This window comes from Astyanax mexicanus, chromosome 6 (genome assembly GCF_023375975.1).
Source record: "Astyanax mexicanus isolate ESR-SI-001 chromosome 6, AstMex3_surface, whole genome shotgun sequence".
In the NCBI taxonomy this organism is placed as follows: Eukaryota; Metazoa; Chordata; class Actinopteri; order Characiformes; family Acestrorhamphidae; genus Astyanax; species Astyanax mexicanus.
In genome coordinates, this window is record NC_064413.1 from 7347018 (window position 1) to 7371684 (window position 24667).

At 39.6% G+C, this 24667-nt stretch overlaps 2 protein-coding genes across 2 annotated transcripts in view; both read right to left on the bottom strand.

Annotated features, from left to right (window-relative positions):
• Positions 1–249: 249 nt before the first annotated feature.
• Positions 250–24667, bottom strand: part of LOC103043141 (glutamate receptor ionotropic, NMDA 2D) — a 205101-nt gene continuing 180683 nt past the window's right edge. Inside the window, exons 17-19 of the transcript XR_007439541.1 lie at positions 13897–13972; positions 11315–11417; positions 250–420 (exon numbers count right to left, since the gene is read on the bottom strand). The gene's annotated coding sequence lies outside the window, so the exon portion shown is untranslated. The remainder of the gene's footprint in view (positions 421–11314; positions 11418–13896; positions 13973–24667) is intronic.
• On the bottom strand, positions 22030–23473 carry LOC125802431 (uncharacterized). The gene is made up of 2 exons (XM_049480500.1): positions 22590–23473; positions 22030–22503 (listed from the first exon to the last, which is right to left on the bottom strand). The coding sequence occupies exons 1-2, from the start codon at positions 22833–22835 to the stop codon at positions 22030–22032; spliced, it is 720 nt and encodes a 239-aa protein (XP_049336457.1). The 5' UTR covers positions 22836–23473.

Sequence of the window (24667 nt, forward strand, 5' to 3'; positions counted from 1 at the left end):
ATATAAGGTCTATAAAACTGGAGATTGACTAGGCCAGTCTAAAACTTTCCACTTCTCACCTCTGATGAACTCCTTTGTAGTTTTGGCAGTGTGTTTTGGTTAATTATTTAGCTGTCGTTTGATTGCATCTTTCTACTATTATGACTCCTGAAGCAAATGTGATTAAATATTTAAATATTTAATATTGAAAAATATACATGTATATTAAAAAAGAAATTACTTAAAAACTTAAAAAAAATACTTAAAAAAGTTTTTGGATAAAGTCTTTGATGTAGGTCCTCTCATCAGCCCAAGCCTTGATACGTCTGGACTTGATACTGCAGATCTTGTCATACATGGAAGACAGGGTGGAGCCATCCCCCTGGGCATCCAAATGGGACCAACCCGGAGGTGGTGGGGAAGGAGGTGGGCCGCCAGAACCTAAAAGGCAGCAAAGGTACTGAATGAGTGTTTGAGATATTTATGCCAGAAGGGAGCAGCTGATTGGATAGGTAATTAGGTGACGTAGCATTGGAGTCTATAGCAGAACTTGGGTACCACTTTAAAATAAGGCTCCTTTATAAAGGTATTATAAATAGTTTATAAAGGAGTTTATTAATAGTTATAAATGGTTGTTACTACTATTACTAAAAACATTAATAAGCATATACAACACATTATGACAATGACTTTTTAACATATCTAACGAAATAAAATAGAAAGTCAGTTTAGTTATTTAATATTCTATAGTTAAATGAATACAGTTATTAACAGAAATGTTGATGCTGACTGATGAAAAAGACAAAGTAAGTTCTTGTAAGTAAAACAAATGTGGAATCACTATTTGATACAAGACATGCCACTGTTGCCCTTCCTATTTATGTGTTGTAACTGCTTATTAATGGTTTATAACCTAATTATAACCCATTAATAAACTTTTTTATAAACTAATTCTCCTTATAAAGGAGCCTCATTTTAAAAGTGCTACCGAAAAATGTTTCTTTGGACTTTTGAGTTCATTGTACATGAAAGAAGATTTATGAGCCTGTCTCAGAAAAAGCAATGCAAGCTTGAGTCATGAGACTACCTCCACTGTGTTTCACAGATAAGCTTGTATGTTTGAGATGATTAGCAGATTTCCCCCCAACTTTGGCCTTTTCATCATGTTAATAAAGGTTAATCTTTGTTTTATTGATCCATAATCAGTCCACAGGCTTGTCTCAGTACTTCTTGGAAAACTTCCAGTACTTCCAGTCTGGCCTTCCTATTTCTCTTGCTAATAGTGTTTTTCATTTTCTGGTGAAGACTTTGTATTTTTATGTTCATGAAGTCTTCTGTGAAGAGTAGATTGTGATACCTTCACTCTTGCCTTCAATAAGTTGTGGTTAATATCCTTGGCGGTTGTTTTAGGGTCTTTATTTACAGCACTCTCAATGTTCCTGTCATCAACTGTTGTTGACTTTCTTTGTTCTGCCTGTTTGATATCTGTTTACTTAGTACACCAGTGACGACTTTCTTCTTCAGAACATTTAAAACATTTGTTCTGGCTATGAACAATATTTCTGAAATGGCTCTAATTGATTTTCCATCTTCTTTTAGCTTCACAGTTGCATGCTTTTTACTCATAGACATCTCTCTAGTTTTTAGGTTGGTTACTCCTCTAACTATAAATGCACAGTCTGCACCAAAGACTGTAAAAAAGATGGACGCCGTGTCGCCGTTCCCATTCATTCAATGAAAATGAAGCCAAAATCTTCCACCATGTTGCGTATCCTGAAACCCGTGTCTACATGGTAGAGACCAGAGGAGGGAGAAAAACTGTGGAGAGACAGCCTAGGTCACAGGCTGCAGAGTGGAGTGGAGCGGAGCTGATGGTCTGTTATTGGTCCCGCCCATAACCAGCCCTTTTACAATAACCACACCTTTTTAAATAGAGCTGAATAACATTTTAAAAAATGAATTCTGTGGGGATATAAAAATTTAACAATATAATCAGAGGTTACACTAGCTGCTGCATTTAAATAATGGAGGTAGAATTACAGTATATTGTAAAAAAAAAAACGTGATTTGAAAGTTGTCTGTTTTGCCATTGAAACCTATGGGGATGGGTGGGGTTACACAGCTTTCTGCAACCGAACAGCAGGGGGCGCCCGACCTGTGGTGGCTTCACTTTTGAGAGATGATGCTCTGTCCAGCTATACACAGTCTATGGTCTGCATAGATAAAACCCAAATCTAAAACTGAATGTAGACATTCAGTGCTGTTCAGTCAGCAATTTAGATCACTGTGAGCTTTGGACCGAAAACAAAAAGGACCATCTAGACTGTTATCAGCAACAAGATTTAAAGTTGACCAGACCAAACATGAAATTTGTTAATGTCACTTAGCATTGAGGCCAAATATCGTGGTTTTATTAGCAGTTTGGATTTTAGCATTAATGTTCCTCTGTGGCTGTGTAGTATTTGTGCAGTGCATGCTGGGTATTTTGATGAGAGGACTGTGAATACTCATGTTTTTGGAAATGTAACAGAACCAATAAGGTCGAGTGATGTATTTCTATGATACAGGATTTTGATTCTATCCAACTGTATGGACAAAAATATAGGGAAGCCTGCTCATTTACTGTTTTCTCTGTAATTAAAAACATATTTTTAAAAAACTTTAAAAGAGGTCAAGTAGCTTAATGCACTTCTAAGAAGACGTGTCTACAAATATTTGGATATACAGTGTAAATATAAGACAGAGAACACCATTAAATTAAAGAATTAAAGTTCTGGTCATCAAATTAATGATTAGCATCGCTTCCACAAAAGCAAGTGTCCCACGCTAGGCAGAAGCAGAGGATGATGAAGGAGTCGAGAGCCGAAAGTGAGCAGAAATAATTTCCCCGACCCCGTCGACAAGTTCCCGAGGCTGAGCCATCGCTGCGCGCTGTAAAGAGCAGAATCCCAGAGCATACAAACATCACACACCCATTAAATCACACACATACATTACACTTAGAGATTCTGACAACTGTCAGCTTTTGGAGAGGGAGCTATTTGTAATAGGCCAACCATAACAACATGCATAATTAAGCAATAGAACACAACATTACAGCAGTACATCATAACCCTGATGCTGTTCACACTCAGGAACTCGCCGGGCCTGCTGGGCCTATAGAGAAGATACAGTATCTTACTCAGCTAGGATGTGATGTTCTTCAGAGGTGTGATATTACATACACTATATCGCCAATAGTATTCAGTCACCCATCCAAACCAGTGTTCAGGTGTTTTAATAAATTCCATGTCCACAAGAGTAATTCAGAGTTCAATTCAGGTTTGAATTTGGTATGGCTTGGATTGGAATGGCTAATGTTGGGTTTGGTTTAAATTTTTTTTTTGGTTTGAATTGAGTTGTGCTGGGTTTGGCTCTAATTTAGGTTAGAGATGGATTTTGGGTTTAGTTTGGTTGGGCTTTGGGTTTGGTTTGGGTTTTGCATTTGGTATGGATTGGAATGGGTAATGTTGTGTTGGTGTTATGTTAGATTTGGGGTTTGGTTTGATTTGGTTTTTGGGTTGGGTTGAGTTTTGTTGGGTTTGGTTTTGGCTCTGGTTTAGGTTTGGGATGGGTTTTGGGTTTAGTTTGGTTTGAGTTTGGTATTTGGTATGGCTTGTATTAGAATGGATAATGTTGGGTATGGGGTTTGGTTTGATTTGGTTTTTGGGTTGGGTTTGGTTTGTATTTTAGGTTGGCTTTTGTTTGGTGTTTGGTTTGGGTTGGTTTGGTTTGTATTTTAGGTTGGGTCTGGTTTTGATTGGGTTAGAATTGGTTTAGGTTCAGAATTGGCTTTGGGTTTAGTTTGATTGGGCTTCGGGTTAGGATTGCGTTTTGGGTTTGGTATGGCTTTGATTTGAATAGGTACTGTTGTATTGGGTTATGTTGAGATGGATTTAGTTGGGGTTAGACTGGTTTAGTTTTTGGGTTGGGTTGGGTTAGGTTTGTATTTAAAGTTGAGTTTGGATTTAAATTTGGTTTAGGTTAAGATTTTGGTTTTCGGGTTTACTTTGTGTGGGCTTTGGTTTGGGTTTTAGCTTAGTATAGCTTGGCTTGAAATGGGTAAGGCTGGGCATGAGTTATTTTGGGTTTGATTTGGTTTTTGGGTTGGGATAAGTTTGGTTTGTATTTTAGGTTGGTTTGGTTTTGTATTTTGTTTAGGTTTGGGATGGGTTTTGGGTTTACTTTGGTTCGGTTTTGGGATTGGTTTTTTTTTTTTTGTTGGTTGGATTGAGTTTGACTTTGGTTTGGGGTGTTTTTTTGGCTCTCAGGTTTGGTTTGTTTGAGTTAGTTTGGGGTTGGATCCAAAGTCTGCGAGTCCAGTTCTAAAGTAACAGGTTTTTGGAGAACAATGCCCCTACAAATCAAGATCTACATTCGCTTGTGTGTTTCACAGTGTGTAAGCAGCCCAGCAGAATGAAAATGATGTCTGAATGGCTGGTGACAGATCATAACGACGTTCTGACGCAAAATGAAGAGGACAATCATTTCCTCGAAAGAATCTCACAGCCTGAACAGCGAATATGTGTGTATTAAAAAATACGGTCTGGCTTTTTGGCGTTTGTCATTTTTGTGGGCTGGGCTCGTACGGCGCAGGCCTTGGTCATGTGGAGAATGCGGGATGGAATGGTTTATGGATGGATCTTTGCCTGGTCTACACCGCACTACTTCAGCTCGTAAACATGAGCTACGGCAGCTCTCAAATACATTACAGCCATAAAGCTCCGGGCCACCCCGCCAGCGTCCCGCGAGCACACACACTCAGTGCTTTTTACAAGCGTGTGAGTCTGTATTTCTGTCTTTGTTTCTATGGATTTGAGAGACTTCCTGCAGTCTGGTGCTTTTTAGCAGTTACCAAGTCCAAGAACAGCGTCTACTTTGACACAACAAGACCATTTAACTGACCAATCACAGCACACTCATTTGTAAGTGACATGTAAAGAGGATTTGAAGGTGAAAAATCTTACAAATTGCGTATGAATCTATTTTGTTTTAGTCCATTTTAGTTGAGTTTTGGCCCAGAGAAGACAGTGCTGTTTCTGGATGGCGTTGGCATATGGTTCACAGACAGAAATGATTTCCATAACAGAATGAGTACAGCCTGGCCGGTAAAAGATTCCGGAGCATCCGAGCCTCCACTACCAGACTCTGCAACAGCTTCATCCACCAGGCAGTCAAACTTCTCAACTCACGGAGCCTCCACTACCAGACTCTACAACAGCTTCATCCACCAGGTAGTCAGACTCCTCAACACACAGAGCCTCTACTACCAGACTCTGCAATAGCTTCATCCACCAGGCAGTCAAATTTCTCATATCAGAGAGCCTCCACTACCAGACTCTACAACAGCTTCGTCCACCAGGCGGTCAGACTTCTAAAACACACAGAGCCTTGACTACCAGACTCTGCAACAGCTTCATTCAACAGGCAGTCAGACTCCTCAACACACAGCGCCTCCACTACCAAACTCTGCAACAGCTTCTTCCACCAGACAGTCAGACTCCTTAACACACAGAGCCTCAAATACCAGACTCTGCAACAGCTTCGTCCATCAGGCAGTCAGACTTCTAAAACACACAGAGCCTCGACTACCAGACTCTGCAACAGCTTCATTCACCAGGCAGTCAGACACCTCAACACACAGCGTCTCCACTACCAGACTCTGCAACAGCTTCTTCCACCAGGCAGTCAAACTTCTCATATCAGAGAGCCTCCATTACCAGACTCTACAACAGCTTTGTGCACCAGGCGGTCAGACTTCTAAAACAAACAGAGCCTCGTCTACCAGACTCTGCAACAGCTTCTTCCACCAGGCAATCAGACTCCTCAACACACAGACCCTCCACTACCAGACTCTGCAACAGCTTCCTTCACCAGGCAGTCAGACTCCTTAACACACAGAGCCTCTACTACCAGACTCTACAACAGCTTCATCCAACAGGCAGTCAGACTCCTCAACACACAGAGCCTCAACCACCAGACTCTACAACAGCTTCATCTTCCAGGCAATCAGACTCCTCAACACACAGAGCCTCCACTACCAGACTCTGCAACAGCTTCATCCACCAGGCAGTCAGACTCCTCAACACACAGCGCCTCCACTACCAGACTCTGCAACAGCTTCTTCCACCAGGCAGTCAAACTTCTCAACTTACAGAGCCTCAACTACCAGACTCTGGAACAGCTTCATCCACCAGGCAGTCAGACTCCTCATCTCACAGAGCCTCCACTACCAGACTCTACAACAGCTTCATCCATCAGGCAATCAGACTCCTCAACAAACAGAGCCTCCACTACCAGACTCTGCAACAGCTTCATCCACCAGGCAGTCAGACTTCTCAACTCACGGAGCCTCTACTACCAGACTCTACAACAGCTTCATCCACCAGGTAGTCAGACTCCTCAACACACAGAGCCTCTACTACCAGACTCTGCAATAGCTTCATCCACCAGGCAGTCAAACTTCTCATATCAGAGAGCCTCCACTACCAGACTCTACAACAGCTTCGTCCACCAGGCGGTCAGACTTCTAAAACACACAGAGCCTCGACTACCAGACTCTGCAACAGCTTCATCCACCAGGCAGTCAGACACCTCAACACACAGAGCCTACACTACCAGGCTCTACACAGCTTCATCCACCAGGCAGTCATTATTATACCATATTGGTACTGCATTGTCCTGTCTGTTAAACTGTCTCTTGTCTGTTGTATTTGTTGTATTTATTGTATAGTTCGTCGTATAGTTTGTCTATTGTTTGTTGTACCATGTTTCACCATTGTCCCGGTGGAAGGTAATTTTAATACAGTGTGTACCTCAGATGTAATGACAGTAAAAGCCTCTTAACTTGACTTACGTCATTTTGTGTGTTTTTTTTTTTATTAAAGTAAATGCATGATTAGAATCGCACTGCTGAATTAAATTTCATGGAAAACAATGTGTTTTGTTGGTATCTCTACTGGGATATTAAACACTGTTTTATGATATTTTTAATATGCTGTTTAAAAGCAAGGCAAAAATATATCAAGGCTACTTAATTAAATGTTCACAATGTGTAATTATATTCAGTTTCAGCCAAAATTAAACAACACCAAAATCCTCCTTTTAGTCCTGCATGAGAACACGTTCTCCAGTGAACGAGTTCTGAGTTCTGAACTGGTTTCCACAGTCAGATCTGTGGTGTTTTTTTGTTTCATTACAGCCTGTGAGCTGGAAACACACACACACACACACACACACACACACACACAGATACCCCATCAGCACTCATTTCCTGCTAATTTCACAGTAATGCTGCATGATGTGTAATTAAACTGTAGAAAGGGAGGAAAATGGCCCTGAGTGAGCTTTCTGTTTGAACACTGATAAACTCCGCTGTGCAGATTAAACCAGTGTGTGTTTGGACTGGAAAAGCACTGATGTGGATTTCAGGAATGCTCTGTTCTAATGTTATCATGTGGTCAGTGCTACTGTTTCCTTTAAGAGCCGGGTGAGCTTTGACTTTGGCAGATTGGTATTTTAATGGCGCAGTGCTTCTGCGCTTCTTAGCAGAGGAAACTGAGCTGCAAGTTCATTTACAGCAACTGAAATGTTATTTTATTGTGTAATCTGTTTATTGTTGATGTAAAAGCCTTTGTGTATGTGTGTGTGTGTGTGTGTTTAATGAGCCAGGGATGTGGGTGCATTTTCTTTTAAGTTAAACAAGTGCTGGATGTTAATCTAGTTTGGGTGAGAAAAGCGCTTTCGTTTATTTACAGTAAGCTTTGAGTTCCAGATTTCCACTAAGGCTTGGTGCAGCAGCATTAGCATGGTAAACGTGCAGGCTACAGTCTGATATACCTGACTCTGAATGGCGAAAGAGTTAGCACTTAACGTGGTTAACAGCTAATGCTTATTCTGTTCAAGCAAAATAAGCCAGGGTTAGCAGCAGGCTACAGGCCAATAATACTCACTTCTAAACGGCAAAAGCGCTAGCATTTAGCGCGGTTAGCTGCTGGTGAACTAAACTGAAACTCATGTATAACACTGTACTTCAGTAGAGCTTTACTGGCTTTACTGCTCCTTATGATTTTTGTGAAAATTAAAGGATTTTAAGTGTGCCTTACAGTGTGAAAAATATAATTTGTGAAAGTATGTATGTGTTTGTACCTTTATGCCCTTATTACGTCCATTTCCGTTTAAGAGTATGATGTATGTGATTGGCTGCCCGTTCTCTCCTGTATGTGTGTGTGTGTGCTTGAGTGTGGAGTGTAAAGGAACATGTATATTGTATTTTCAGTTTCATGAAGTTGTAACTATTGTTTATTAATTGTTAACTGAGCATCACTTATTTATTATTTTATATTTTAGGGTGTGGGCCAATGCAAATAACAGCACTTTCACCGCACTTTAAATGAGTTACTTTACACCAGTAGAGGCCAGTCTATGAGGCAATGTTTTTATAGTATTTTAGCTCTTTTTAACTATATTGAACCCTATCAGACAGTCTTTATCTATCTTACAGTTTTACAAATGGTTCTTGGCTTGGGTGTGCAGTTCTGGGGAAAGGCTTTAATGAGTATAAAACCCTGAGGTCATTTTAAAGATAGTATAGCAACCTCAGCATAAGGTGAAGGTTCTGCCATTAAATATATCTCCTGATCTCTGTACGTAATTAACAAGAACAGTTTTGGAAACTGTTAGTTTGGAGGTTGAGATGTTAGGGTTGGGTTCAATGAGGATACATTGTCTTAAATAAATAAAAAAAACAACAATAAATAAGAAAATAAATAAAAATAGATAGATAGATAGATCTTACGCCCTGTGCAAGACATGTCCTGATGCTCATTGCTACCTTACACCCCACCAATAGCCTATTTTTATGCCTTCCACCTGCATCATTCAAATAGCAACAATGCTTGTAAATATATCTACACTGATGGGAGTGGTCTGGAATTAAGGTGTTTTTAGGCCAATTTCTGGTGCATTGCTATCTTGGCAAGGGAAAACACAGGTGCCCACACTGACTGAAAAAAAAAACACAGTTTCCAGCCACACAAGGCATACTTTTTCCGTCATTACAATAGCAAAGACACACTCACCTATAGATTGCTAAAATAGGGCCCCATATATGAAATGTCTGTGGAAACCCCTTCTAATGAATGCATCCATTGATAACACACGTGTGCAAATGCACACACACACAGCTTGCCTAACCTTTGTAGAGATGTTTTGCCAAAAGAATAGGACCCTTTGGGGCTGACGAACAAAAATGAACCTGTAAGCACCGAACCTAATGACAGGTGTGGGCTAGAGGGGTATAAAGCCCCCAGTACTGAGCATGTGCAGCAGGGGAACTGTGTTCTCTGGAATGATGCTGGTGCTCCATTCAGTAATCTTGGATGAGATGAGTTACCAAGAAGAGAACTAAGGTTAGTGGTGAGCTAGCTAACATATTAATATCAACAGCGAGCCAGCTAACATAATAACTTTAGCAGCTAGTTAGCTACGTTACTGGGGAGAGAACTAAGGTTAGCAGAGAGCTAGCTAACATACTATCATTAGCAGCTAGTCAGCTATGTTACTGGGGAGAAAATTAAGGTTAGCAGGGAGCTAGCAAACATACTGACATTAGCTGTGAGCTAGCTAACATGCTAACATAATAACTTTAGCAACAAGTTAGCTATGTTACCGGGAAGAGAACTATGGTAAGAGGAGAGCTAGCTAACATTAGCAGCAAGCTAGCTACATTACTGGGGAGAGAACTAAGTAAGTGCCATAACAAATGAGATTTGCTAAGTTTTGATTTCCAATAAAATAAATTATTTTCTACAAAAGAGATTATAACGACATGTTTGAGTCTTATATTTTATTTATTAAGGTCTTGAAAAGGTTTCAAAAAGCACTAAATTTCACTTTTAAAATGGTGCAAGAACCCTGTATCACTGAATGAAATCAAATCCTTGTTGGAAACTTGTTATTTCTATAAGAGCATATCCTTTTTTCTATATTCTTGATTTCAGAAGAAACAATAAATGAGCAGGTGTCCCAATACTTTTGTCCTTATATAGTATTTGCACACACACGCACACACACACACACACACACACACACACACACACAGCCGAGCGTGTCATGTCATTTCCAGCTGGTTGGTCTCTGCTGCTGGCTAGCTTGGTAAGCAGCTCTCACTCAGGAGCTGATGATGAAATTCTGCCGCCCCAGCTGAGTCCACTGTCTGGCTAACTAATCACGCTAATTAGGGAAATTAGCCAATTATCCACTCAGGTGAAATGAGTTCCAGCACACACCGCCTCTCAAGGAATGCAGAGAAACACAGTTTAGAAAGAGGGAGGCTGAGGAGCCTGAGGAGATTATTGAAAACGCATAGCGGATGAAATTCGCACAGGGTAAAACGTTACATTAATGGTTATGGATGAGTAATACACTCTTAAATACAAAGGTACGTCAAATCAGGGATGTCATGAGAACAGATACTTCGGTACCAAGTCGATACTGAAATTTTAAAAACGTGACTTTACCTGTTTTACCCTGACTGTGGGAGAAAAATCACACATACACAGAGAGAGAGCAAAAAAATCCACATTGGATATGTTTACATGCAAAGCTTTCCTTCAATCCGAATTAATTCATTCCAGTTCTAGAATCTGACTGAGGTGTTTATATGTACACTTTCCTCTATAGTCTGAGTAGGAGCCAGCGTGAAAGGAGCAACAGCAACTGGACAACTACAGGGTTTGGACAATGGAACTGAAACACCTGTCATTTTAGTGTGGGAGGTTTTATGCCTAAATTGGAGCAACCTGGTGGCCAATCTTCATTAATTGCACATTATTGCACCAGTAAGAGCAGAGTGTGAAGGTTGGTTCAATTAGCAGGGTAAGAGCACAGTTCTGCTCTAAATATTGTAATGCACACAACATTATAGGTGACACACCAGAGTTCAAAAGAGGACAAATTGTTTGTGCACGTCTTGCTGGCGCATCTGTGACCAAGACAGCAAGTCTTTGTGATGTATCAAGAGCCACGGTATCCAGGGTAATGTCAGCATACCACCAAGAAGGACCAACCACATCCAACAGGATTAACTGTGGACGCTGTAAAAGGAAGCTGTCTGAAAGGGATGTTCGGGTGCTAACCTGGATTGTATCCAAAAAACATAAAACCACGACTGATCAAATCACGGCAGAATTCAATGTGCACCTCAACTGTCTTGTTTCCACCAGAACTGTCCGTCATGATAACTAAATTCACATTTTCTTGTTTGTTGTAGTAAAACATGATAAAAAGCATTTACCTTTAATGAATATCACACTTCCATTCTCGCACAGCGTTCTGAGATCCAGAAATTTTAACAGTTTGTCCAAACACTCTTCAGACTGAGTGACACGGGGCATAATCTGCTGATAAAGACAGACATATATAGATATATAAATATATACATATATTCCACATAGCCTGCCTCCTGGATTCAATGCAGAAGACCCCGCCTACATAATTCCTATTTCCTGACTTCTGGTATATCTGTGTATATTATTTCTATTCGACTGGTCTGTTTTTTGCAATACACGAAACAGAGGCAGGAGACAAAAATCTAAAGAAATGCTGAATTTAAACGTACATAAAAGGCAACAGTATAAATAGAATCTCAGCACAAAGCGAACTGTTCTCCAGAGACTGTTCGGCTCTTCCAACGTCAGGATGTTAACAGCCTCTTAATTCTCTGCAGTAAAAACTGAAATCTTTACTCAGCAAAAGTGAGTATAAAAGCAGCTCAGTGCAGAATGAAGAGTGAGGGCAGGATTTATCACTCCATCGAGAGAGAGAGAGAGAGAGAGAGAAAGAGAGAAAGAGAGGGGAGAGAGAAACAGATATATACAGAGGGAGAGAGTGAGAGTGTAATAAAGAGAGATAGAGAGAGAGAGAGAGAGAGAGAGAGAGAGAGAGAGAGAAAGATTTATAAAGAGAGAGAGTGAGAGTGTAATAAAGAGAGTGAGATAGATAGAGAGAGAAACAGATATATACAGAGAGAGAGAGAAAGAGAGAAAGATATATACAGAGTGAGAGTGTAATTAAGAGAGTGAGAAGAGTAAGTGTATGAGAGGGTGGGAGAAAGATAGAAAGTAAAAGAGAGAGAGAACGAGAAAGAGAGAAATATGTGTAATGAAAGAAAGAAGAAGAGACAGTGAGAGGGAGAGAGCGAGAAATAGAGAGTGCGAGAGAGAGAGAGAGTACAAATTTAGAGTATATTTTATATATATATATATTTTATATATATATATATCATATATATTATATATGAGAGTATATTTTGCACTGTACAAAATATAACCTTATTAGAAATAATTTCACCCAAAAACTTAGAAATACCCACCCAAACCTAAAAACCCTGAGCGAATGTGAATTGGCAAAAATATTTCTTGGTGAAGGAAAAACAGCACCTAACAGCGGCTAAATATGTGGCAACTTGTCACCGCCTGAAGGACAGTGAGTAACTCCCCTAATAAACAACTGTTAATATTATTATACTTGATCATTATAATCACTATAATTTTTATTATTATTACTATTGTTATTATTATTGTTGTTTTTACTATTATCATCATTGTTGTTATTATTATTATTATTATTATTGTAATTTATTATTATTATTATTATTATTATTATTATTATTATTATTATTATTTCTTTAATTAATTGATGTTTATGTTTCATCGTTGTTTCACTATAGGTTCGGTTTTGATATTTGTGTGCTTTGGCAACATTGTTTTTTTTTAAACAGTCATGCTAATAAAGCCAATTTGAATTGAATTGAATTGAGAGAGTGAGAGAGAGAAAAAGTGAGAGAGGGAAAGTGAGAGAGAGAGAGAGAGAGAGAAAGAGAGAGAGTAAAAGAGAGAGAGAGAGAGAGAGAGATGTAAAGCTCACACTATTAAACTGTGCTGAACAGTAGGAAGGGAAGTTCAGTGTCAGCAGTGATTTGTGAGGATATTGTTCCGGAGCTTCAGCAGGGGGAGCAGCAGAGTTTAGAACCACACTGAGGAGCATATTCCTCCTTAAACACCTCAGCTTCTTCTTCACGAGACAGATCAGTTCATCTCTGTGCAGTGAGCAGAAACTGTACATATACATACATTTTTTTCTCCTGAAAGGCGGGACTTTCTCCTTGAACTGGCACAATGATTGGCGTTAAGAGATATAATAACCTCTCATTAATTATTATTATTTTTTTAAATATATAATACGGGAAATTTACGGGAAAATACTACTACGGGAGGACGGCGGGAGAGAGGGGTAAAATACGGTAGTTTCCCGGCCAAAACGGGAGACTTGACAGGTATGAACAACCATGTATGTGTTTTTCTCAGACGTCCTTTGAAGCTGATTATCTTACAGCTTTTCGCTGAACAGTATTTTAAGTCCCATCCAGATCCCACATCTCTTAGTTTTGTCACCTTTTAATAGAATAGCTATTTTTCAACTGCTATGCACCATAATTACACTTTGGGTTTGCAGTTCCATGGAGATCCATGTTAAATACACAACAGTGAGTGGAAATGGAGGAGCTACTGAACTCGATGTCATGTGACCGAGAAATCCTAAAAACTCTCTGGTCCTCCTGTTTTTTATTTTCAATTACAGTCCGGATGCAGGAGTTTTATTACTGAGTAGAAGTGTGAAATATTTTTCACAGACGTCCCCCTGAGAAACGAATCCCGTCCGCCCTTTCTCTCTTCTTCTTTCTCTCAACGTCTTTATCACTCTTTCTCATTGTTTCTCATGAACTGTTTGTCTCTCTCTCTCTCTCACTTTCAGGTGTCAGTCTTATTCCATGCAGCAGAAATGTGCAGTGCAGAACACACACACACACACACACACCTCTAATAATCGGTTTGCTGTTTGTTCCCCTCCTCTTATGTGTTCTTGTGAGGCTCCTGTGAGAGAAAGCAGAATCCTGTGAAAGAGAGAGAGAGAGAAACAGGAAGAGAGGGGGATATAAATGCTAATGTCAATAACAGCGAGCGCGACAGGCGGCGCAGTGCCGTGTGAACGGGGGGGCGTCCCGGTGGGCTCAGAGTAATTTGTCACTGGGCCCCCCTGTGCTGTAATGGGTTCTAGAAACGAGTGGGAACAGAAGGAGCGATGGAGAATCTGCAGAGAGGATAAAAAGATGAAACAGCAGTGAGGTACTCTCTCTTTCTCTCTCTCTCTCTCTCTCTTACCGTCTCTCACTCACTCTCTTAGAGCACTCACTCTCTCTCTCTCTCTTTTGAATTCACTTGAATTCAAATTTCAAAGATGAGAGTAAATTATTCATTGTATATGTAAATGTGAATCACAGGGAAGTGTGGTGAATCAAAGTATAGTTTCCAGAAGAATCGAGTTATTGATTCGAATCAGATTTAACCCCCCTCTCTCTCTCTCTCTCTCTCTCTCTCTCTTTCTTTCTCTGTTTTCACTGAGAGATCAGGTCGGTGCTCTGCTGGAGCCAGCGGCACTCTGAGCCCATGATGAAAGACACAGCAGTGCAGCTTTTATCATGTGTGTGTGTTTTAGTGTGTGTGTGTGAGAGAAAATGTGTGTGTGTGTGTGAGGGAGAAAAAATGTGTGTGTGTGTGAGAGAGAGAAAACCTGATTCTTCTGCAAACGATTCTGTGGATCCCCAGATACACAATTTTTAATTCATTAAAAGGGTCTGAACCTTCAAGCTTTGTCCATTTGAATGAGGTTCAACTTATATAGCGCCTTTCTAGAAACCCAAGGACGCTTTACAATTAATACGTTTTTACACACAACCCTTCACACACTCAGCACTCATCCACACTTCAGTGAGAAGCGGCAGCCAATAGCGCACAGCATACTCTCAACCGGAAACCACTGTCCACCTGGAGGACTGCATCAGGCACTACAGCATTTTACCCATGGACAGAGTGCCAATTAATACCTGGGCACACAGTCAGACACACATGTACACACACACAAACAAACTTACATACATACCACACACTTAACACATACACACCAGATCAATTTAGAGTATACTGTCAGGGTTGGAGCAGGGAGGACGCGGAGGCGGACGCAAATGCCGACAAAAATTAATTTTAATAACGAAAACAAACACAAAATAAACTTAACAAAGAAACAAGAACTGAGCATAAACAGGAAAAACACAAGGACCACCAACAGACGTAAAAACGTACAAGGATCGACACACGAGGAAGGAAACACGGACTATAAATAGTGGTGGACAAAAACGGGAAACAGGAAACACCTGGGACTAAGGGGCGGAGTTACAAATGAACAGGTAAGTGGAAAATTACAGGGGAACAACATAGAGGAGCACGGTTCACGTAGGGATCACACACAGAGACATGAGAACAGACAGGAAACAGGGCAAAGATGTGACATATACATTTTTTGGGGCAATTTAGAATATCCAATTTACCAGATCTCCATGTTTTTAGACTGTGGGAGGAAACCGGAGTCCCCGGAAGAAACCCACGCAGACACGGGGAGAACATGGAAACTTCACCCAGATAGGGACTTGAACCCAAGACCCCAGTGCTGGGAGGCGAACGTGCTAATCACTAAGCCACAAGACGTATTTTGTATGATCAAGAAGAAGAACCCATTTCCGCCAAAAAAAGTTTTACTAGTGCATCTCAAAATATTTAAATATCATTAAAAAATGTATTTTATTTCAGTGATTCAGTTCTAAATGTGAAACTCATAAATAATATATATGTATTACACACAGCGTGATCTATTTTAAGTGTTCATTTCTTTAACTGTTGATGGTTATGACTTACAGCCAATAAAAAACACAAAAGCCAGTGGCTCAGAAAATTAGAATATTATATAAGACCAATTGGTACTTTTGATGGGCAGTGTGGGCAGTGTGCCAAGTCCTGCTGGAAAATAAAATTGAAATGAGATCCACATCTCCAAAAAAGTTGTCAATAGCAGAGGGAAGCATGAAGTGCTGTAAGATTTTGTTGGAAAACAAAACTGCACTAATTTTAGACTAATAAAACACAGTGGATCAACACCAGCAGATGACAGACATGTCTCTCCAAACTATCACTGATTGGTGGAAACTTCACACTAGACCTGTGTGTCTCTCCACTCTTCCTCCAGACTCTGCTCCCTTGATTTACAAATGAGATGTAAGATTTACTGATGGTCAGTGATGGTTTGAAGAGTATTTTGGTTTGTTTGACACTTTTAAGTTACTGCATGATTCATTATGAGTTCCTTCATAGTCTGGATAAGTATTCATTGACAATGTAGGAACATATGGCAGAACAGTTTCCTGTGTTGCGCCATTAAAATTGCAATTCGCCAAAGTCAGAGCAGACCTGACTCTTAAAGGGAATGGCAGGTGACACACTGACTGGTTTATTACCTTTAATTAATTGAGAGAATTGGTATGTGCCTTTTGCACATTTCAAGCAGTGCAAGGCATACTTTTCCCGTCGTTACGATAGCAAAGACACACTGACAGAAGCTAAATCAAGCTGCAGAGTGCTTTCTATCTCACTCTTAAACACACACTGATACAGTGCTAATCTAAGCGTTGAAGCTACAGTGAGAGGATAAGTAGGGGCTCAGTCTCTGATGGGCCGTTCTAAACTCTCTCTCTCTCTCTCTTCCTCTCTTTCTCTCTCTCTCTCAGTCCCACACAGAGGTGGTGTAACCCTGCGGCTCAGCGGCGATCAATAAACAGAATCTCCACATACAGATAAACCACAGCAGTGGCTAACACTCCCCTGATGAGGCCTAAACACTCTCCACCAGGCTGCTAACAACACACACTCACACACACGCTCAACACACACACCATGGCCCACCACAGCGACAATAATCTGGAATTAATCTCCAACGTGTGTTCATATCTGCACTGTCACTGCGGCATTAAAACATCATAACTCCTGTATTTTAATATCATTTTTATAACTCCAGCTGCGGGACACACGCTGTGAATCTTTAATAACCACTGGACCAATAGAAACACACCCCAATAAAATCTCTGTTACACGTCCTATAAATCTTTCATATTCATAATGTATTATACATGCATCCATAATGTATTACATGACATACATAATGCATAATGTCTGGCGCAAGCCTGCAGAACGGTGTTGGGCACGGTGACCTTAGTCTCATTTACTGTCAACCAATCAGGACGACAGCGTCAGCAGCCTTTAAACGACATCAGCGAGAACAACTTCACCAACTACAGCTCCCACAAAGGAGCATTATTTTATTCTTAAACCCTACGCAAGGTGCGTCGAGAAGCTCATTGCTATCTTGCACCCAGCCACCTGCACCTTTTCACCTGCATCGTTAAAAAAGCAAAAGTGCCTATGAATATATCTACTCTGATGCATGTGGTGGTCTGGAAATTAGGTTTGTTCAGGTAACTTTTAACCTATCTCAGGCAAATTGCTATCTTGGCAACAGAAAACACGTGTGCACCACTGACTGAAATGAACCTAGACAACAATTTGGCACAGACAGCCTTGTTTGTTACACACACAGCAGCAGACAAACCCAGCTTTTACATCAGCAATAAATAGAATATGAAATAAAATAACATTAACAGTGCAGAACAGATTCCTCTGCTGAGAATCTCAGAAGCGCTGCGCCATTAAAATTGCAATCCATCAAAATCAGAGCACATATTACTCTTAAAGGGAATGGCAGGTGAATGATTAATTAGGATAATTAGTTCATGCCTGTTTCACGCTTCGAGCTGCACAAGGCATACTCTTCCCATTGTTACGATAGTAAAGACATGCAGATAGTAAAGAATGAACTCTAAGTAAAATAATTCTCTTCCTGAATTTGACATTTTAACTCTTTTCAGGAGTGAAGGTAAACTTTACCTAATATCACACTAAAAGTACAACTTGCCTACTGGCATCATTTATTTGCATAATGAGCATGTTCCCCCCACTCCTATTTCACCATCAGTGTGTAGTCTTGCCCTAGTCTTTCATTTTTTCTGCGATGTTTTGGGTCATTATCTTGCTGCATGATGAAGCATTTCCCAACCAGTTTGGTTTCAGCTGTCATTAAAATTATAGATAAAATGTTTTTGTAGACGTCAGAGTTCATTAAACATCACTGAAGATGAATGAACGCATCCCAGAATAAGATATGCAAGCCAAAGCCATGACACTACCTCCACTGTGTTTCACAGATGAGCTGGTATGTTTGGAATCATTAGCAGATCCTTTCTTTCTCCAAACTTTAGTCTTTCCTTCACCTTGGTAAATGTTAATATTTGTCTCCATAATCAGTCCACAGGCTTTTCTCTGTACTTCTTGTTTAATTCCAGCCTGGTTTTCCTCTTCTCCTCATTAATAGTGATTTTTATCTTGTTGAAGCTTCTGTACTTTTGCCCATGAAGTCTTCTGTGAACGTTAGATTGTGATGTGCTACTGTGTTTTTCCTTGGTCTACCTGTTCATCACCTGTAATTTAGTACACCAGTGACGACTTTCTTCTTCAGGACATTACAAACTGTTGTTCTTGCTATGGAGAATATTTGTGTTCTATGGCTAATGGATGGGTTCATACGTTCAAACTGTGTATCAGATCCAGATGTAAATACTTGGAAATAAAAGCTATGTTCTAAATATTAAACTTTTGTCTCAAATTCATCTTTTATTGTATTTTAATTCATGTTTTCAGTCTTCAGCAGACATAAAGGGATTAATCTCACTGTTCCAATATTTTTGGAGGGCACTGTATATTTCTGCATTTTACTATATGTTGTATTGCAGTATACACTTACCTATTCTATATAGTATTATTGTGTTATGTACTACATTATAGCATGCTATTAGCTATATTTACACAAGGAATGTGCGGAAAGGTAAAATACAGCTAATATGGAATTCTATATGAAGAAATGACATGATGCAGATTAGTAACAGGGTTATAGACTTAGTGACGGGGTGTATTGGGCCTGGTCTGCTCTCCCGCTGTGTGGAGATGTACTGGGATGTGTGGGTCTGCTGTAGCTTCACTGCAGAACCAGTGTTGGGCACGTTACTTTGAAAAAGTAATTAGTTATAGTTACTCGTTACTTCTCCAAAAAAGTAACTGAGTTACTAACGGAGTTACTCCACTATAAAAGTAATTAGTTACCAGTAAAAGTAACTATCGCGTTACTTTTTATTATTCGCCCGTCAAAAAAAGGAAATCAATTATGCATTTACTATTATTATTAGAAAAATAACAAAAAATAACAAACGAAAATAAACCCAAAATGTTGACAAAAATATAATCTAACGAATTTCAAAAAAATAAAACGAAATTCTCCACACAACCAAAGAAAATTACTAAAACTTGTAATACTGAAAAAAGCGGAAAAACGCGTCTGGGGATGAAATTTAACAAACCAAGCCACACTCAAAAGAAATATGTATATATAAAACAAAAAACAAAAAAAATAATGGACAAAAACAACAATTTAATGCCCGTTAAAATGGTATTAATATAACAGCTTCACCAAAAGAGAATAGAGCTTAGATCATGCCCAAAAAATCCGACCCAGCCGGAGCCCGTGCACATTCTGCCCAAGCCCGAACCATAAACTGTCATTATGAGCCTGACCCGATCCGCCCCATAAACTGTCTGTTTTCGGGCTGATTGAATGAGCGAAATATAATCAGAATTATGTTAATTAACACTGTAACATAAAAGCATAGAACTATTATTTAATTTAAATGATTTTTAAGAACAGCACACAATGCTGCAAGTCAAACGCGGAGGCGTTCACGTGCGCCCAGAGCTACGTGATTACAGTTTTCATTTTTATTATAGTTTAATTTTATTTTGTTTTTATTTTTTCTGTTCATTTTAGGGTGGGCTTGCTAGCGCGAGCGCTTTACACAAGAACTAACGGACCACGAGTGCCGCGCGCTCGGCACAACAACTCCCGCTGTACAACTCCGCTGTACAACAGCGCTTATAAATAAATTAAACACAAAAATGAGGGTATTCTATCAGTAATTTCAGTTCGTTTTAGTTAGTTTTATAAACACAAAATACAGTTCGAGATAGTTATGTTTTTCCTTTTAATTACCGTTTTTATTAGATTCAGTTAACACAAATGGTTTTCACTTTCAATTTTCGCTATTCCGTTCGCTTTAGTGAACAATAATAATTGGTTACTTAGCAACATTGTGATTATCACACCAGAGCTTTATATAAAATAAAAATAGGAGCCTGATTTCGGGTCGGTCCTCAGGTCAGGTGGGATTTGGGCAGAGAATCTAAGCTCTAAAATAGAAAGCAGCAGCACCACAAAAACCGGAGCAGCTAAAAAGAGCTTAACGTCCTTAAATCGGAACTTGGGTTGTCCACGGCAATCACTGAATTGATTAGAGCACGCAAATCGTCACAATTGTGCCTCACTTCACCACGCCAAACCACAGGCACAGCGGCCAGAAGCTCAAGTTCACCGGACAGAGGAGGGGTTAACCAGGGCAAAGCGAAATAAAAAAAAAAGTTCATAGAGCTGCTAAAGTAACGTGCAGTAACGGGGTGTCGGAAATGGTAACGGAGTTATAGTTACAGTCATAGTAATTAGTTAGATTACTCGTTACTGAAAAAAAGTAACGGCGTTAGTAACGCCGTTAGTTTTAACGCCGTTACTCCCAACACTGTGCAGAACTGAGCACAGTAAATCTCATTGGATACATTAAGCATGAACATGAGGCTTGAGTGACAGTAATACAGCGCTCTCCGTCGCGCTTGTCTGGTTCTGTGAAGAAAACGACGGACTGATACTGGAAACACAGCCCACCTGCTCCCAGACCCGCGAGACGGCCCAGTTTCAGTCCAGCAGTTCCAGTCATCCTGATGGGAGTTTCACTGAAAGCGTGAGACTGGGTCAGACCCATCTGCCCTCGCCATTAAATTAACTCCCTTTAATCCTATTTGTGGCCTCAGCCAATTATGCTAATGCTAAATAATAAGCATTAAAGAGACAATATCACAGAGAACCAAGAACTTACATTGATGATGGAGGACTTCTAAAATGCACAGACTTTTAAAAAGCATGGATTTTTAATATACATGAACTTTTAAAGCCAAACATGGACTTTTAACCACAAATACACGCACACATACACACAACATTTTTATTATTTTTATCACTGAGTTTTATATTACAAAGTGGTTGTAAAGAAAAACTTGTGGACGGGTTGGTTTTAAGAAAAAAAGATTATTATTGTTTAAAGTTTAAAGAAATGTTTTTTTTATGTGTGCTGATTTTAAAGGGGAAAAAGATGACTTTTTTTAAGTGTTATGTATGTAAATGAAATTAAATTCTGTTAAACTTTTTCTCAAAAGTAAAAATAAATACATTTATTACAGTAAATACAGTTTTTCTCAATTGCTAAGACACATTTCTTGAAATTGTCCCTCCATGTCGCTAAACTGTAAATTCAAAACTCAATTTTCAAACTACATTCACAAAACATCTGACTCTTCCTGCAAAACCAAACTATCACCTCAAAACAGTTCAAACAGCGCTCAAAAGCAAACAATGCTGTCAGATCAGACCCCGAGTCAATCAAAATGAAAACACTACTGAGCAGTCATTACACACAACATAGAAAAAAGGAAAACAAAACGATCAGATCATTAAGTGTTTAGAAATAACCTTTATTGTTCACAAAAATGCATTTTCAAAACAAAATTCTTGTTTAGCCTGTGTAGTCCTAAAATAATATATACTTTTGTTGTAAAGTTTATATATATATATATATAAACTTTACAACAAAAGTGCATACAATATCTACTCTATAACATCATGTCGATGTGCTGGGTCAGGCCACAGGACTTCATCTACATCACAGGCCACATTCTCCCTTGACAGGCAGCGTGGGTAATAACTTCTAGTGTGCCGGATCCACGCTTGGCATGCATCCACACCTATATCATTACAGGCCAGTTCCATGGCCTGCAAGAGATTTTCCCTGGTGTAGGGTTGTCAGTCATAAACCTTCCAGCGCCATGCAGAGAAGAACTCCTCTGTTGGATTGAGGAAAGGGGAGTATGGTGGTAGGAAAACATTCAGGAATTCTTGGTTTCTAGTGAACCACTCTCTGACCTGCACGGCATGGTGAAAACTCACATTATCCCACACAATGACATAGACAGGATGCTCTGTCTGTTCATGATCCTGCTGCTGAAACCCTAACACAATATCCCGAAGATCACTTAAAAATGTCAAGAGGTGTTGAGTGTTGTATGGCCCCAATGTGGCATGATGGTGGAGAACACCATGATTGCTGATTGCAGCACATAAAGTGACATTGCCACCACGCTGGCCAGGAACTGTAACAATGGCTCGTTGGCCAATCACATTCCGGCCTCTCCTCCTCCTTTTGGTCAGATTGAACCCAGCTTCATCCATATAAATATATTCATGTGGTTGTTCTGAGGAATCCAGTTGAAACACTCTCTATGGGAAAATACATATAGCTTTGTAAGCTGTACAGCATAAGACAACCTTATGCTGTAGAGTAGACAGCAGTATTGAACACCTACCTGTACATAGTGGAATCTTTGCTCCTTGACCCTTTCTGAGTTGCGCTCAAAGGGTACTCTGTACAGTTGCTTCATCCGCATCCTGTTGCGTTTTAGGACACGATCAATGGTGGAAATGCTGATACTGGTGATGCCTTCAAAATCAACATGGTCGTCAATGATCTTCTGCTGTATTTCACAGAGTTTGACTGAATTGTTCTGACGGACCATGTCAACAATGAGGGTCTCTTGGCGTGGGGACAACATAGATGGCCTCCCTCCCTGATGTGGCAATCTGGTAATTCTACAAAAAGAACACAAAAAGTGACACCATCTGCAGCAAGATGATGCTGCAGCTCTTTGGAGGTGGTCTGTGGATTGTCCTTGACTGTTCACACCATTCTTCTTCTCTGCCTTTCTGATATCTTTCTTGGCCTGCCACTTCTGGGCTTAACAAGAACTGTCCCTGTGGTCTTCCATTTCCTTACTATGTTCCTCACAGTGGAAACTGACAGGTTAAATCTCTGAGACAACTTTTTGTATCCTTCCCCTGAACAACTATGTTGAACAATCTTTGTTTTTAGATCATTTGAGAGTTGTTTTGATGAGCCCATGATGCCACTCTTCAGAGGAGATTCAAATAGGAGAACAACTTGCAATTGGCCACCTTAAATACCTTTTCTCATGATTGGATACACCTGGCTATGAAGTTTTTTTTGTGCTTCAGTAAATCAGTAAAAAGTAGTTAGGAGTATTCAAATCAATAAAATGATAAGGGTGCCCATACTTTTGCACCGGTCAAATTTTGGTTTAATGCATATTGCACATTTTCTGTTAGTACAATAAACCTCATTTCATTCCTGAAATATTACTGTGTCCATCATTTATTAGATATATCAAACTGAAATGGCTGTTGCAAACACCCAAATATTTAGAACTAAAATGATTAAGATTAATAGGCAGACATCCCAAGTTGCAAAAAAAAAAAAAAAAATCAAGCAACTCACCAAATGATAACGAAACTTTAATTTTATATTAATTAATTTTACGTTTTTTTTTTTTAATAAAATTTAGAGTATTCAGAGTTGAAATAAAATGAGTTTTATCTTTTTGGATGGCCCTGCCTCTGCATTCCTGCCTATGCTTTTTTTTTATTTGACAAAAATTGACAGTTACAATATCACAAAAATTGCACAACATCAAAAACATTTCATATCATATTACAATAATTATTAATATTGCCTCCGCCATGATCTGCTTTCTCTCACTCACTGAACAAATCCCGTCCGGGAGGGGGGAAAAACACTGCCCGCCCACACTAAAAACTGTCTCGCAGACTCTTTGCAGGGAACAGGCCAATCAGAACCCTCTCTGTTTTCTCTCTCTCCTTCCCACACGCGATTAGAGAAAAAAGGTCTGTGGCCTGTGTGCGCGTTTGGGGCACTCGTTCTGAATTCCGGGAGATTATATGTGACTCGCGGGCATCAGGGAGCCACTACCCAAATGCGGGAGACTCCCGTAGCTTCAGGGAGACTTGGTTTGTCTGAATAGGGGTGCCCAAACTTTTTCATATGACTGTATAAAGGAACACATGCAGAATTATTTTGTAAAAAAAAAAAAAGTTATACAAACCAGAATATGGTTTATACTTTAGATTCTTCTAAGTATCACATTTATGTTTGAGGACAGATCTGCACACTCTTGGCATTTTAATCTCAGTGTCTTTATGAGGGAGAGTCACCTTAAACAGTTTTCCCAGCATCTTGAAGGAGTTTCTGGAGGTGCTGAACAATAGCTGCTGCTTTTCCTTCACGCTGTGAAGCTCCAGCTCATCCCAATTAAATCACCTCAAATCACCATCTCAGTTCATCAGGTTTAGATCAGGGAATTAATGTGGAGGACTAACACTTTTTTTTACTGTTTACTGCATAATCTGATACGTGTCCATTAATAGTTTTCAAGTCTTTAATATTAATCTACAATATATAAAATACATGAAAAAACAAAGAGACAAAGAAAAACATTGAATGAGAAGGTGTGTCCAAACTTTTGACTGTGTGTTCTGTATACACACACACACACACACACACACACACACA

Excerpts from the sequence above, each read along its gene's own strand:
- LOC125802431 (XM_049480500.1), bottom strand. The coding sequence starts at position 22,835 with ATGTTGTCCCCACGCCAAGAGACCCTCATTGTTGACATGGTCCGTCAG. Across the intron at positions 22,504-22,589 it reads AAAGATTCCACTATGTACAG|AGAGTGTTTCAACTGGATTC; the intron begins GTAGGTGTTCAA and ends ATTTTCCCATAG.